This window comes from Aedes albopictus, chromosome 2 (genome assembly GCF_035046485.1).
Source record: "Aedes albopictus strain Foshan chromosome 2, AalbF5, whole genome shotgun sequence".
NCBI lineage: Eukaryota > Metazoa > Arthropoda > Insecta > Diptera > Culicidae > Aedes > Aedes albopictus.
The window spans coordinates 294,837,038-294,852,118 of NC_085137.1; the positions used below are offsets into that span (position 1 = coordinate 294,837,038).

Here is a 15,081-nt window from a genome sequence, read left to right on the forward strand (position 1 = left end):
TGTTAGTAGTTATTTATTAAATCCTCTCATTACATTGTATTCGCATCTACTATGCGTACTTACATAATATTAGTTAACGTTTAAAACGTCCGTATTCCTCCGTTAATCCCGATTGAGGATTGCCATGATTTTCATTTTGATAATGGACGAAACTGCAAATGACTGGTTTATTTCGAGGAACAGATGACGCTAAAAGCATTTCAAAGGCTCTGCAAAGCAAACTTGAACACAAACCTTTGACATTGCCATAATTATGATTACTAGGCACCTTCTTTAATCGCAACGACAGATGTAAAACGTTTTCTTCATTACTCGACTAAAACTCTCTCATTCTTGTGTTTGATGAGGGAATAAAAGTGTAACTGAATCATTCTTTCATATCGTTTGGCGATTTCTGCCTCTATATTTGTACTGAACATTGGACTGTTTGCTTGCAAAATATTGCTAAATAAAACGCTAAATAAATGTTCCTGCTCGTGGGTTGAAATTAGACGGCTTTTAAGATAACCTACATAGGCATGTTATGTAAAACCTAGCGCAAAAACGCTCAATCAAAAATGATTATTCAATAACAGCTGTGAATTTTGAATTAACTGAATGGTAGAAATTACGTTAAAAGTTAGTTTTATTATTTGAACAGCTAAATCTATTACTAGGTTTTATTACAAAGTTGGCAGATTATTGTGTTTTGTTCATTGCTGTCTACTATTGAATACAATTATTTTGTTTCGTTATTATTTAACTATATTTTTTCTCATGCTCTTACTCATTCATGCTGGCATGTGGTTAAGTCTTTTCTCAATTAATATAAATCACATATCATTAAGTTCTTCTTTCACTGTCTGTAAAAATGTTACAAATCTTTGCCTGACGAAGCTGGATTTCTGAACTTGATCGCAATTGATTTACTTTAACTTAAGAAGCAGTCAAACAACCAGAGGATCTGAAGTACACATAATGAAAAAGCTGATAGCAGAACGGATAAATGTTAAGGACGATAACGATTCCGTAATATCTTTGAGCCGATGAGAGACAAGAACTACATGAAGGCTATTTAGCAAGGTAAAACTATCCTAATTAACAAATATTACAACTATTCGGCCAGTTCATCGATGCGACATCGAACGGCGTGTTCGACAACCTCCAAGCTGGGATAGTCCAGTTCCTTAACCAAGCACAATGTTGCTGACAGCAAATTTGAGTTCTGAAAAGAAAAAAAAAATCGTCGCAATAATCGCACAGAAATATAGCCGTAAATCTGTAACAGATACATTAAAATTGCTTAAATTTGGCCTAATAGCATCTTAAGATGTGTTAATTTCACCTACAAAATTTTATGTGAATCGGTGCAGTACTTTTTGTTGTAGCAATGAAAGAGTAGATTGCGCAATATTGAATTTTGTACAGCTCCTAGTTTTGCTTGTCAGCGCTGCAACTTTTGAATTTGGCAAAGGAAATGGCTGAAATTTTGAACACAAACCTCTCAATCTACATTTGTTGCACAGGCAAAATTTCAAAAAAAAATCGATGCACTATCAACAATTTTATAGTCGAAATATGTATTGGAACTGAACGTGATTTTAGCCCCTCAGACAGCAATTAATCAGCACCTTTTATGGTTTCGATAGTACTATTGAAAGTACTATACCAATAATCATCAAATTTTGCAGATATAATAAACACAGAATCAACTACCTTCCGTAAACATTTCATGAAATTTAGCAGAGAAATTCAAATGTTATGATAAGGCAAACATCGCACATGAAAAACACGAAAAATTTTCACTAACACTCACCCCTTTCAACACCAGTAGCTTTCAAACCAATTGATCGAAGTTGGTGAAATTTTGCAAGAAAGTGTATCTATAAGTATCATAACTGCTAACGAAATTTCAAAATTATCATCACAGAACTTTGAACTGTAGCGTAAAAGAACCATCTACTATGCGAATGAAAATTGGTCAAGATTGTACAAAATGCTTAAAACTACGTCTGTTTATTTTTCATCCACAGTTAAAAGTAATACATCGATTTTTATGAAATTTGGCACAAATAATATACATACACCAAAAAGTTCTCAGTCAATTATTTGGTCAATTTTACCGATTCATTACAGATCTACAGCCGTACTTCTGTGTCCCGATTATTGCGGATACAGGTTTAACGATGACAAAAAATAAGTGCTTTCATGCAAAAATGCGGTCCTTGCTATGGTAGACTTCCATCTATTGATTGAGTCATAAAAATAATAATAATAAAATCACGGTCCAATTCCAGAGAGGTAATAGGTAGGTAATAGGTAGGTAATATAGAAAATGTTTTAGGGTGTCTATTTATAAGACAAAATAAAATTCCTTGAGTTTCGCAAGTTGAAAATCATTTAAATATAAGTACCGGACGACAATTTATATGCATAAAATGTCTTTTTTTGAATGGCATAGAAATCTTTCACAGAAATATCTTGAATTCTATTAGAACGACGAACGTTAAGATTTTTACATAAAGGAATTACAACAAGAACTTCTCTGGACATTCCTTTTGAGCCTGTCCATTAACTAGGTAGACCCTGAGGGTGAAAGGGGTTTCTTACTAAAAATGAGTCTACGTAGTTTATGAACAGCGCCTTAGGAATTCTGACAGGAAATTTGACTCAATTTGTTTAAAAACAATCTAATCGCTAATAACTGCATTGTGATTTTTTATGGGAATCGCTTTGTAAACTTCCCTAAGCGATTTCGCAATAAATAATCCGTCATAGTCTTTGATACTGTGAGTTCTATCCATTACTGCAGTTACTTACCAAAGTGTTCCCGGATAAAACATAAAGCGCTTCGTAATATTTTTTTATGGGTTTTCAGTTGGAGCTGCGTGACAGCTTGTTTGTCAAGGCTGAACCCGTTATTCAAATTTCATCTCTACAAAGACCAATGTTTAGACGGAATAGGCTATGTTGCCCAATTTAACACTAGTTTTTACATTGTGCCTTATTAGTTTTAATCAAAATTTTGCATTTTCCCTCCCATACATGTATTAGTCATGTCCGCCCTCAGTCATGTGAAGTCCATGAAGCTATCAGAATAAATTTTAACCCGCGGAACCTGAAGCCCCAGGAATGTTTAGGTCCTTGCTATTACTTCTTGGAAATAACATAACACAAAATGCTGTCTATGTTGACAACTGTGCCTATGCTATCTCCAAGAAATATTACGGTCAAATACCAATTGAAGACAACAACCGTTACTGCGATAACACCTATGTTGGTAGCCACCTACAGCTCTGGCGTCTATCTGGCGCCCAATGATAGACACTAGTTTTGAACATGTCATGGGCTTCCAATGATACGAGATACGAAAACAGCTTAACTATTAAAACAGAACCAATACGTTCATTTGTCCTATCGGTCCTACCTAGATAATCCTAGTCATTTTCTCCCCCGTAACCTAGAAATGTCAGTCTAGTTATACGCAAGATACGTCCTTCAGCTTAGAAACAATCAGTTTTTGTCCAAAATGCCACGTCGAACGCATTGACGTCAATAAAGTGTTAAAGTATGGTCCACTGCACGAACTTGGGCCGGCCCGCCCACTCCCAACGATAATTTGGCGTTTAAGCGGTGTCATCACCGCTCAAAAGTCAAACCATGTGTGAGAGCAAGCAGGCCAGTATAAATTCGTGCTGTAATCCATTGTTCGCACGTTAGCTTCGAATCTATCAGCACCATTTCAGCTGCAACTTTCCTTCCTACTAAATATTCGGTTGATTTCACTAGATTTAGAGAATATTACTGGATATCATTGTAATATTTAAAAGAAGCAAATCTGTTTTTTAGTAATTTTATACTAATTTAAATATATTTAATTATTGTATATTCCTCAAATTATAGTAAATTTAGTAGTTATTCAAAATCAACCAACAAAAAATGTGGGAAAGAAAGCCCAAACAGCATTTTCAAGTCTACTGGCAATAAAAAGGTTTCAAACCCTGTCACAAAGCCAATAATATTTCTACTAGGATTTGCAATGATCATCAAAACCTTCTCAAATCCAACCGACTTGGAACTATTGCTTGGGTATAGAATCTATTGAGCCCCGGCGGTCCCTCCGTGTTTATCGAGCATGTCTGATGAATATGCCAAAACATATGATCAGTCATACTCCATCTGCAGCAGCCGGTTCGTGATGAACCGTTGGAGGCGCATTAAAGTGTTAAAAAGGTGATATAATTCACTAAAGAATACTACATTACAATAACCTTCACTTTAATACCGTCAAACGCTGCGAACTTGGCCAGGGATAAAGCGCTTCGTAAATTTTATAGTTAAATACTGAAAAAAAACTTGTAATTAGAAGGCACGAAATGTTGCCAATTGATAAATTGAGAGATGAAATTTGTGAAAAAAAAAATCGCGTTCTGGTGGACCTTTTTTTTGGTTTTTATTAATGTGTAGGCTCTGGTGGACCGAGCTCTCGACGTACATATACTGAATTCGTATTGACGGTGGCTCTCTGAGAGGATTGATCTGTGCGTGAAAACATTTTTTTTAATGGGAAAGGAAAGGAGCTAAAATTTTATAGGAACTTCAGATTGAAAAAAGTATTTATATTTTGCAATATACTTTCAAATAGCTTCATTATAACTGGTTTAAGACAAATAGTTTTTAAATAACAATGTAATGTCTATAACAAAGCGTATCATTCGCTTAAAAAAAATCTATAAAGAATAAGAAGCATTTGAAAATGCAACTCCTATCCTTTCCCATGTTAGAAAAAAATCAGCTTACCGAGTTCACAAATGATGTAAACTAGTGTTATTGTTTACAGTAACAGTTTTCAGAAAATGTTTTCTTTTTTATTCTTAAAATTGGATCCAGCAGAAAATTGTCCTAGTTATCCATTAAAAGTTATTACAAAATATGCACAAACTATACAAGACATTCCTGTAAGATACCTGTCAGAATTCTGTGAAGTCAATTAAGTATTTTTTCGAGATTTCAAGCAATCTTTGAAAATGAATGCAAATTTTTTTTATTAGGTGAAAAAAGCTTCGAACTAATAATGATTGATTCCTCATCACCTGAGGTGTCTACTATTTTACGTGAATGGAATTCCCTGTTTGTTATCCACTTCATTAAACAGATTTAAAATAATTGCAAATTGCACAGAACTTCTTCACTTTTATGACCTTTTTTTTCTGAAAATCTTTCAAGACTAAATTAATTCCATCCAGAGTTTTTTTAAGGCTTCTTGCAGCCCATTCTCTGTAGTTTTAATGAATATAATGAATTACAGGGCATACAGGTACCTACATACTTTTACAGTAGTAAGACTAGAGCGTGCATTTATACTTCATATTAATAAATAAATACAGCTGAGGCTGTCAAACTCCGATATTATTCGTCGCAAGAAAATTCATAAGCGCAAACGCTCATATCGGTATTGTACTATTTGGGCAGGAGTACCTTTTTAAGGCACTTGCCACTATAACTAAATCAAATTCATATCAATTGATTTAGATTTTTGTGTGGGGTATATCACCGCCTGCCAAACATTAAGTTATTAAGAATACAACTGACTTAGTTTTAACGACAAATACTCAAACACCTGCCCAAATGGTATAAGACCTACATACATCCACCCATACGGTAAATCATTTTGGTATTTTCGGCCCAGTATTACTTTGCCCATTCGCGCTCTTATTGTAGAGGACACCAAAACCAGAACGGTTAAACGTACGAACGGAGAGCTATTTAAATCATGGTTTACGCGTTCTTGCATCATTATAAATATTATATACAGTTTTAGAAATTATAAATACACTATGCGAAGCCGCATAGATGATTGAGGAACCGAGGCGGCAGAAGGCCGCCGAAGTTTGCGAAATCCGACGCGCCGTAATTGCGTCGATTCGATTCTAGACAATCCACAGATCCAATAATTTGCCCGGTATAATGCAAGTTAACTCTTTTTGAAGTCCGACGAGCGTTAGCGAGTTGGGACAGAAAACGATTGTCTGCTTTAATTGCACACATAGTTCTATGATGTAGTATGCTCGAAAATTTTTGTTGGAAAAAATATGATTTTTATTGCAATTGTAGATTTATTTGTGGAAATTCTTATATTTTTTATTGCTCGAAAATTAATTATTTATGGGAAATTGGAATCTGGAACTTTTACAGTTCATTATTGCTTTCACCCTTATTTATTTATTGGCAATTTTCGAATTATTTATAGAAACTTCATAATTTATTATTGGACGTTTAATTGACTGCCAACGTTTGTTTGGCAACGCTGTCAGTGTTGTTGAAAAAGTTGAAACGAAAATTGTTTCATTGAGAAGCCCCGTAATGATGGTTCTTGATCAAATATTTCAGTAAAAATTACTTTAACCAATTGAGAAACATCTTTTTTTTTAACGAAACAGTAAGTTTCCTTGTGTTTGAACATTGAACATTGAATATTTTATTGTCAGATTATTTTTCTTGTCTATTATACTCCATTGTTTTACCTCTTTGTACATCTTCAAATTTTAATCATCTAGCTTACAGATATCCATTTTTTAACTTTAACAAGATTTTTTTTTGCTTTTTACAAGAAACATTGTTTCGTTAAAATGTTTACTAAAAAACTAGAAGAAACTTTTATGAATATTGTGCTTAAATTGAAATGGCAGTCGATCGTTAGTGTATTTATAATTTTTGAAACAATCTATAACGTTTCCGTTTCTATTCTATCCTAGCGCTTGCACAGCCACACTCTTAGGAAAAAACATGTAAATTTAAGTTCACTTGGATGCACATAAAAGGAGCGGCCCGTTTGACACAAATTTACATCTTCTTACACAAACAAAGTCGAGCTATCGATCGCTAGAGCCGAGGCAAAAGATAAAACATATGTAAGTGAAATAATAAACTGGATTCGAACTCTGGTCCGCTGGTTAAGAGGCACGTACTATACCTCTCGGCTGTATCACCGAGTTTTGAGATAAATGATAAATGTAAAACTGTTTCTACCTATATCTGGCCAGACATTTTGTGCAACCAACTCAAACTTTCATGATGGATGTAAAATTGAGTCAAATTTGCCATTCAGCTATGCAATGTTTGCGTACGTTGATGGTTTACGTCACGTGTAGATTCCTAATTTTTTAAGAGTGCTGTATTGAAAAGCATTCTGGAAATATCAAATTTTCTTCCGGTATTTTCTGGTCAGAATTAAGATTTGCAGCATATTAGCAATATGACGCAAATATTGAAATGGCCAGGCCCACTATGCAGACTAATTGAGTTTGAGGAAATTCAGATATATACGGCAGATTATCCACGTATGAATAGTAATATGGGACAAACATCAAATTCTCGCTCCAGTAGACTTTTTTGATTCCATTTAGGTCCCATATGAACTGTACAAAATTTCAGCGCAATCGGTGAAACTATAATTTAGCGCAAGCGGTTCAAAGTTTTCATAGGATTTACTATGGGAAAAGTTACACATTCACATAAAAAATCCCAGAGGTCGCCCATTGTCCCCTTAATTCAAATCGATCAATGCTTCTTGTAGAAAAATCATTTATGAAACTTTCCTTCGAAGATCGCAAAACGATTGGATGCTTGTGGAAAAAGCTAATGATTTATTACCGATTAATGATCGAACGAAAGGCTTTTTGTTTTGTTTTATTAGCAGCACTGTAGCTGCTGCCTTGGATGCTGCTGTTTCTGGGGGTGGTGGGGCCTCCCAGTGTGCAGTTATCACAATTTTTCAAAACTGCGTCCAGAAAGCATCAATAAGTTGACCAGAACTGAAAATAGTGCTGTAATGGTTCATTACGCAACGCAAATCAGTGCTGTAATGAACCATTACAGCACTGATAATTTGGTGTGGAAAAGTAGGCCTTTTCCTGTCAGATTTGCGTGAGGTAAAACAGCCTATTACGATGAGAAATTGCAAAAAAATATTTATGAAACTTTCCTTCGAAGACCGCAAAACAATTGAATGCTTGTGGAAAAAGTTATTGATTTATTACCGATTAGTGATCTAACGAACGGCTTTTTGTTTTGTTTTATTAGCAGCACTGTAGCTGCTGCTGTTTCTGGGGGTGGTGATGCCTCCCGCCACCCCATGCAACAACGGCAGCAGCAGTGCTGCTGATAAAATAAATCAAAAAGCCGTTCGTTGGATCAGTAATCGGTAATAAATCAATAACTTTTTCCACAAGCATCCAATCGTTTTGCGGTCTTGCAAACTTTGAACCGCTTGCGCTAAATTATAGTTTCACCGATTACGCTGAAATTTTGTACAGTTCATATGGGACCTAAATGGGATCTAAAAAGTCGACTGGAGCGAGGAATAATTATTTCCATACAAGCGTGTCCCATACTAATGAATAGTATGATTACCGTAACATGAAACAGTCTATAACGTTTACATTTAAAAAAAAATGAACATTGAATTGTATTTGAATTGATTCTGTTCAAATTAGTGTTGTTGCTTCTGGAAGTCCAAACTAACTAGGTACAAGATTTGGTATTGATTTTGTATATGACAGGAGTGGGTTGAATCATTACTCACCCTATTAACAGGCCTTCGATGAACTCCAGCAAAATGATTGAGAACTGCATTCGATATCACACTAGCATTGTCGTTGAATCTCGAGTCTGATCGCCTAAAATAAATTAAATAACCACAATTACATACCAAAATCAATCATAAACCACCGAGGTATGCTGGGATGATCTACCCACGCATACCAGATTGTTTTTTTCTCTTATAAGGATGGACCACTTCAAGGAAACCTTGTAATACACCCTTCGAAAAGACACTTGCATAGATCTATTAATTACAAACCTATTTTCATTCCGTCGGCGTTCTACATCTTCCCATTCGTCTCGTTGCTCAGAAGATCCTTTGCCGTTGCTGTTGCGATATTGATACAGATCTCTTTCGCTGTTGGCGCCAATGCTTCGCCGATTCGAGGGATAGTTTGATTGCCCATATTGTTGTTGCTGCTGCTGTTGATGTTGTTGTTGCTGCTGGTAGTTGTTGATGTGATTTGATGAGTGGCCGTTGTTGTTATTGATTTGGTGCGCATTTTGACTACTTTCGTCCCATTCCGTTAGGTCCAATTGACTGTGCCGATAATGGGCTGGTGGATTCTGCCGTTGGTAGTCGGACTGGTAGTATTCCTGAGTGAAATAATAAAATATAAATTAAAGGTACATTCTTGTGAATAAATATGTAGTAAGGTAGAAGCATCAGTTTTGGCCAATTTTCTATATTTTTTTGTAAAATGAACGAACAAAACAAAAGTACAAGTAGTTTTATTCCAATGTGGCAATGACCTGCCCAAATAATCGAAGATGCGGGTGAAATTCTTAGACAGCTTCGATTATAGTTACGTGACAACTGCTATGTACCACCATCACAACGCTCCAAACAAGCATGGTTCATCATTAAGAAATCTGCTCAATATCCAATACACGGTGTAACCGCATAGGGACCAAAATGACTATGTATTTTCATTGCACCCTTCTGTTTACTTTTTCTCACCATCGTCTAGACCAATTACAAGCCTAGACCACAATAAACATGAAAACATACCAAGCAAGCCCCTAGAGTTACCTCATTAGTTTCATTTGCCATTCATGTGTGCTGTCGATGAGCGGCAAAGTACCTAACCATGAGGCGAACGATTTGAATAAAACGGTTTGATCGATTACGATTCGCAGCCAAACCACCGCAAACGGCGAAAGTTTTATTTACCTTCACTCGTGCGCTTTTTGTGTTACTCTTTATAACAAGTAGTTGAAATAAAAAACCATAAAATTTTGCAAATTGTATTTTTAAATACAATTTCAAACCCAATAATTTCAGATTCCCCAAAGAAGCTCTCTCTGGAGATGCTACCACGGATGTCATGTGGATTCTTCCATATTATCTAGAAATCCCCTCAGAAGCTCCTTTATAAATTCCCAAAGGTTATCACTGTCATATCCAGGAATTCTATGGTTTTCTTCAGAAATATGTGAAGGATTTCCAGAAAGAATTTATATGGCAAACGCCGGTAAGATTACCATTAGGAACTTCTGGAGGAATACCAACAAGAAGTCCTGGATGAGGAGGCCGAGGCGGTAAACGCACGGGTATTTAGCATGACCATGCTGAGGGTGACGAGTTCGATTCCCGGTCGGTCCAGGATCTTTTCGTAAAAGAAATTTCCTTGACTTCCTTGGACATGGAATATCTTCGTGCCTGCCACACGATATACGCATGCAAAATGATCATTGGCAGAGGAAGCTCTCAGTTAATAACTGTGGAAGCTGAGAAGCAGGCTTTGTCCCAATGAGGACGTTACGCCAAGAAGAGAGAGAGAGAGAGTCCTGGATGATTTAAAAAAAAAGCTACTTGGAGATTCCCAGCAGGGAGATCTGAAATATTCATACGAGAACTCTTGGGAGATTTTCAGATAGAACTTATGGAGAATTCCCATAAATAACTCCTAAGAATGGCTTCACCCATAAATTACTTCTGGAAGATTTTCAGGAAAAAAATACTTTTGTTAAGATTTCCTTTGATTCTGGGAATCTGTTGCACTTTACGTTAGGGTTATGTTTTCATAAAATTTTTAGCACGTTTCAATCGTTTTTTTTTCAGTAGGATAAAAATAGAAAGAGGTGTATCAGGTATCAGAAGGCCGGCTCCAGAGGCACGTTATCCTCCATTTGGGACATTTGTGCCATCGCCATACATATGAGCCTATTTCATCATTTACCTGAGGGAGAATGGGACAAGGGATGGGAATTGGGAAAGGGAAAGGTGATGAAATAGGAAGGGGTGCCCTAGAAGAGGGAATAAACGCATAAGCGCAACGAGAGCTCATAGCTCATACCACAACGGGGTTAATCAGTGCCCTGAAAAGGACACTGTAAAACGCATAAGCGTAAAAAGAGCCTATAGCTCATTGGAGGTAGCTTGCGACGTCATGCGACTTTCAATATTACATAGAAGGGCACGCCATCAAAAGCATCCTCAATATTCAAGAAATCACCCAAGCAAAAACTACGTTTGAGTGAGTGCTTTCTTGAAAACGTATACAACTTTATGTAAAAGAGTCACTGTGGACATCTCAAAGTGGGAGACATGTGAGTTCACATGAACAGGCATGTTAGCAAGACGAACATCACAGATGTGATAATCGACAGAGCGTTTCGAGCATTTCAGAAAGAACGACGTAACCAGATGAATCTGGAACTTATTCCTTCTTTATACAACGCACGCACCCTTTCGGGATAAAACTACAGTGTAATTTCATGCCATGAAAATACCCAATAGAAAACTACAAGAGTTCAAAACATGTTTGAAAAACTCAAATCCCTCTGGAGAAAAATAGGATAAAGCCCCATTTGCTCCAGGAGATTTGAAGTAAGCAGAGTTTTTTAGTGCTCACTAAATCGATTCTATAGCTACAATCCTCGGGGTAGAAGCTAAAGATTCGTAGCTATACAAAAGACTGGTTTATCCGAAGATATTTAGAACTTGAACAGGTCCGAGTTCCATTCAGGAATACCTCTTGCGGTCCGCACAGACCGCAGAGGACAAGCTTCTTTCAAAGCAGTAGCTATGGTATACCACAATGAAGGGCGTTGTAATAACAAAACCATAATGAAACTCTCTTGGAGTAGCAATGGAAGCGAGTTATCCATAAAATGTGATCGCAACCAATTATTACAGGTTCCCTAGCTTGTTGAGCAGGGACGCCTGAATACGCAAAGTTTGCGAAGGAACACTCCAAAGTGCGAAAAGGTCAAATGGAGAGTCCTCATCTGGCGCATGCCAATCAGTCAACTCATGACAAATTCTGCTCATGCAGAGTTGGGTTAGGTGCAATTCTATGTTAAGTTAACCATGAACTGTACTACCTAAGTATTCCATCAAACTGAAGCATCTCAAATCAACGTCTGAGCTACTTCAAATGCCAAATATCAGCGAAAAGATGCTGAAAACAAGAGCGCTTTTACGCTGAAAATTGATCTGAGGTTTCCTTGCCGTAGCCACTACCCAAACTAGACAGGATTACACTCTTCACAATCACAGCACAAAAAGGAAACATCAACGACGAACCAAATCGTGGTCAATTGAAAAACGCCAATGGCGAAAACGCATTAAGCGAACCCATATAGGCAGTAATGTAAGCTAATTAACAACATTTGAATAATCCCGCCATTATTTAGCCTCACATTTGAGACTTAAGAAGGGCAACTGATTATCTCGGAGAAACGCAAGGTCCACTGCACCATTGCTCCGGTTAGCGCAGTAAGGGCGTTATACTGTGTAGGACGCCCTAATTCTCCACAGGCTCCGTTTGTGGTTAGGTTTTTATTAGACCCCCCTAACCATTCATTCTTTGGCACGGTAAGCATAAAGCCGCATAACACCATGAATTAGGGGTCACCTGTTTAGTGGACTCTTACCACTGGATCAGGCGGTTCGTAGTGTTATTCTTAGCCAATTGAGACAACCGCTACCGACACTACACAGCTATCTAGGCTGATCGGGAAAAAAAGTTAACATTGATGGTCAACTTCCAAACGAACCCGAACAGCCGGGTAGAATCTGGGAATCTGTTGCACTTTACGTTAGGGTTATGTTTTCATAAAATTTTTAGCACGTTTCAATCGTTTTTTTTTTCAGTAGGATAAAAATAGAAAGAGGTGTAAGAACGGTGTCCCCATTTTTTTTTTCAATAGTAAATTTAAGTGAGTGTTTTCCTACGATTCTTTTGTAAAATCAATGATAAGTACTTCTGAAAGACGTTTGCATTTTAATCGGTTTAAATTAATCACAAAACTAAATAATAGTTTGCATTTAAACCCAGATTTCTTTAAAATAGGTTTGGATGAGTTTTTCCAAACGATTGATTCATATCAATGAATGTCCTGAAATCCATGAATAATATTTTCTTAAAAAAAATTCAACATTAGGTTTGGGAGCAATCTCATCGTACACGCACGATTAAAAGATGCGTTTCTTGTACGCGCGAGCGTGGTTTCACTTAGGGTAGTCGAAGACGCGACTGCTCGAAGGTTAATAATCTATCAATCGAACAATGAACTAATGACATATGGTGGAGAAATAATGGAATGCTTACCTTCATCGAATGGGTTGACATACTGGGAGCAATCGGTACACGGTCCCTATAACCCGAAACTGGACTATCCTGGTCGGAGCCGGGTGATCGCTGTTGAAGATTTTACAATTGTATTAAATCGTTGTATCGAAACATGTATATTTTAAATCAGCATAAACGCTTAACTCGCGAATTAGATTGTGCACTTGAGGAATATGTATAAAAGGAACATTACACATCACGTTTGACAGAAATAAGTTTTAAGTAACGTAGTTTTATTTCTTGACTCAGTTTAAAAATAATGAAAATTTCATTTAATCTAATTATGTTATGCTGCTTGATATGATAATCATCGAAATGAATAAATGCTAAATATGAAACAAAACTTCAAAAATAACATGTTTACAAGATTACTAATTAAAAACCTAATGAAACATCTCGTGTAAGCAAACTATTGGAATGTGCTCTTACATCGTACTGGTGATAGGAACCGCGGTGGTTGCTGGAGTAGTGTGATGCGTGCTGGGTGTGTGGTGCAGGGGAGTAGCTATCCCGGTTCGGAGGACTTCGCTGTAGGAGGAGAGGTTTTATAAAAGGTAAAAACAAAAATGAACAACGATGAACACAATCCAGAGTATAGGAGAAGGTGTTGTTAAAATTGCATAACATCTGTTTTCCAGTCATATCTGAGCCTGTGGGTAAGTGGAGCAGCACTACGGTAAGCGGTCAAGCGGTAAGCGAAGGCTTTTTTTTCTCGTCAACTATTATGCAAGCAAACTATCGCTGTAACTGAAGAAAACCAAGGTGTGAGAGATCCGATTCGATTTACTATCTGTCACACATTCACCTAGTTTTTTTTTCTACGGCAGGTAAGCAATTGCTACCCTAGATATTAGCATTTGACACAGGCGACAATACGCTTTCAAATGCAGAGAAATGACGGACAGAGTAACGGAGGGAGAATTTTAAACATTTCATTCTCTAAGTACTATTACTGTTTAGAAATATGTACCTTTAGCCTTTTCATCAGAAACATCACTAGCTCTTTTTCCTAAAACAAATCTTCTAAAGATAAAGCGTTCTTATACTTAACGCGTGATTTATTAGTTATGTTACAAAAGGCAATAACACAAATTCAATTTGTAGTCATATACACATCTTCAAAATTATATCATGCACTCTTAAAAAATTAGGAATTTACACGTGACGTAAACCATCAACGTACGTAAACATTGCATAACTGAATGGCAAATTTGACTCAATTTTACATCCATCATGTAAGTTTGAGTTGGTTGCACAAAATGTCAACAATCCTATCTGGCCAGATATAGGTAGAAACAGTTTTACATTTATCATTTATCTCAAAACTCGGTGATACAGCCGAGAGGTATAGGTTAAGGCCTCTTAATCAGCGGACCAGAGTTCGAATCCAGTTCATTATTTTACTTACATATGTTTTATCTTTTGCCTCGGCTCTAGCGATCGCTAGCTCGACTTTGTTTGTGTAAGAAGATGTAAATTTGTGTCAAACGGGCTGTGTGCGGGCTTCCTTCAATGATTAAGGTTTCTTCTGAAATTCCTTTAGGGGGTCCTCCGCAGATTTGTTCATCGATTTTTCCCGGGTTTCCTTTGGGGATAACTCCTAAAATGGCGGGGGCCGTGGCGTAGTTGGTTACACGTTCGCTTCATATGCGGATGGTCATGGGATTTATTCCTACACTCTTAGAAAAAATCATGTTAATTTAAGTTAACTTGGATGCACATAAAAGGAGCGGCCCGTTTGACACAAATTTACGCTTTTATCACAAATAAAGTCGAGCTAGCAATCGCTAGAGCCGAAGCGAGAGATAAAACATGTGTAAGTAAAATAATGAACTGGAATCAAACTCTGGTCCGCTGATTGAGAAGCACGCACTATATCTCTAGGCTGTATCACCGAGTTGTGAGAAACATGATAAATGTA

The 15,081-nt window shown here is 36.9% G+C and overlaps 1 protein-coding gene across 4 annotated transcripts in view; it reads right to left on the reverse strand.

Annotated features, from left to right (window-relative positions):
• LOC109414263 (ras-interacting protein RIP3) overlaps positions 1-15,081 on the reverse strand; it is a 77,808-nt gene continuing 62,727 nt past the window's right edge. For 2 of the 4 annotated variants that reach the window (XM_062852107.1, XM_029879721.2), the window contains 5 exons: positions 13,590-13,688; positions 13,140-13,229; positions 8,840-9,177; positions 8,564-8,657; positions 1-1,204 (listed from right to left, as the gene is read on the reverse strand). In XM_062852107.1, the coding sequence (XP_062708091.1) occupies positions 1,094-1,204; positions 8,564-8,657; positions 8,840-9,177; positions 13,140-13,229; positions 13,590-13,688 (732 nt within the window). In that variant the 3' untranslated portion in view covers positions 1-1,093. The remainder of the gene's footprint in view (positions 1,205-8,563; positions 8,658-8,839; positions 9,178-13,139; positions 13,230-13,589; positions 13,689-15,081) is intronic. The other 2 variants (XM_029879720.2, XM_029879722.2) reach the window with 1 other exon arrangement.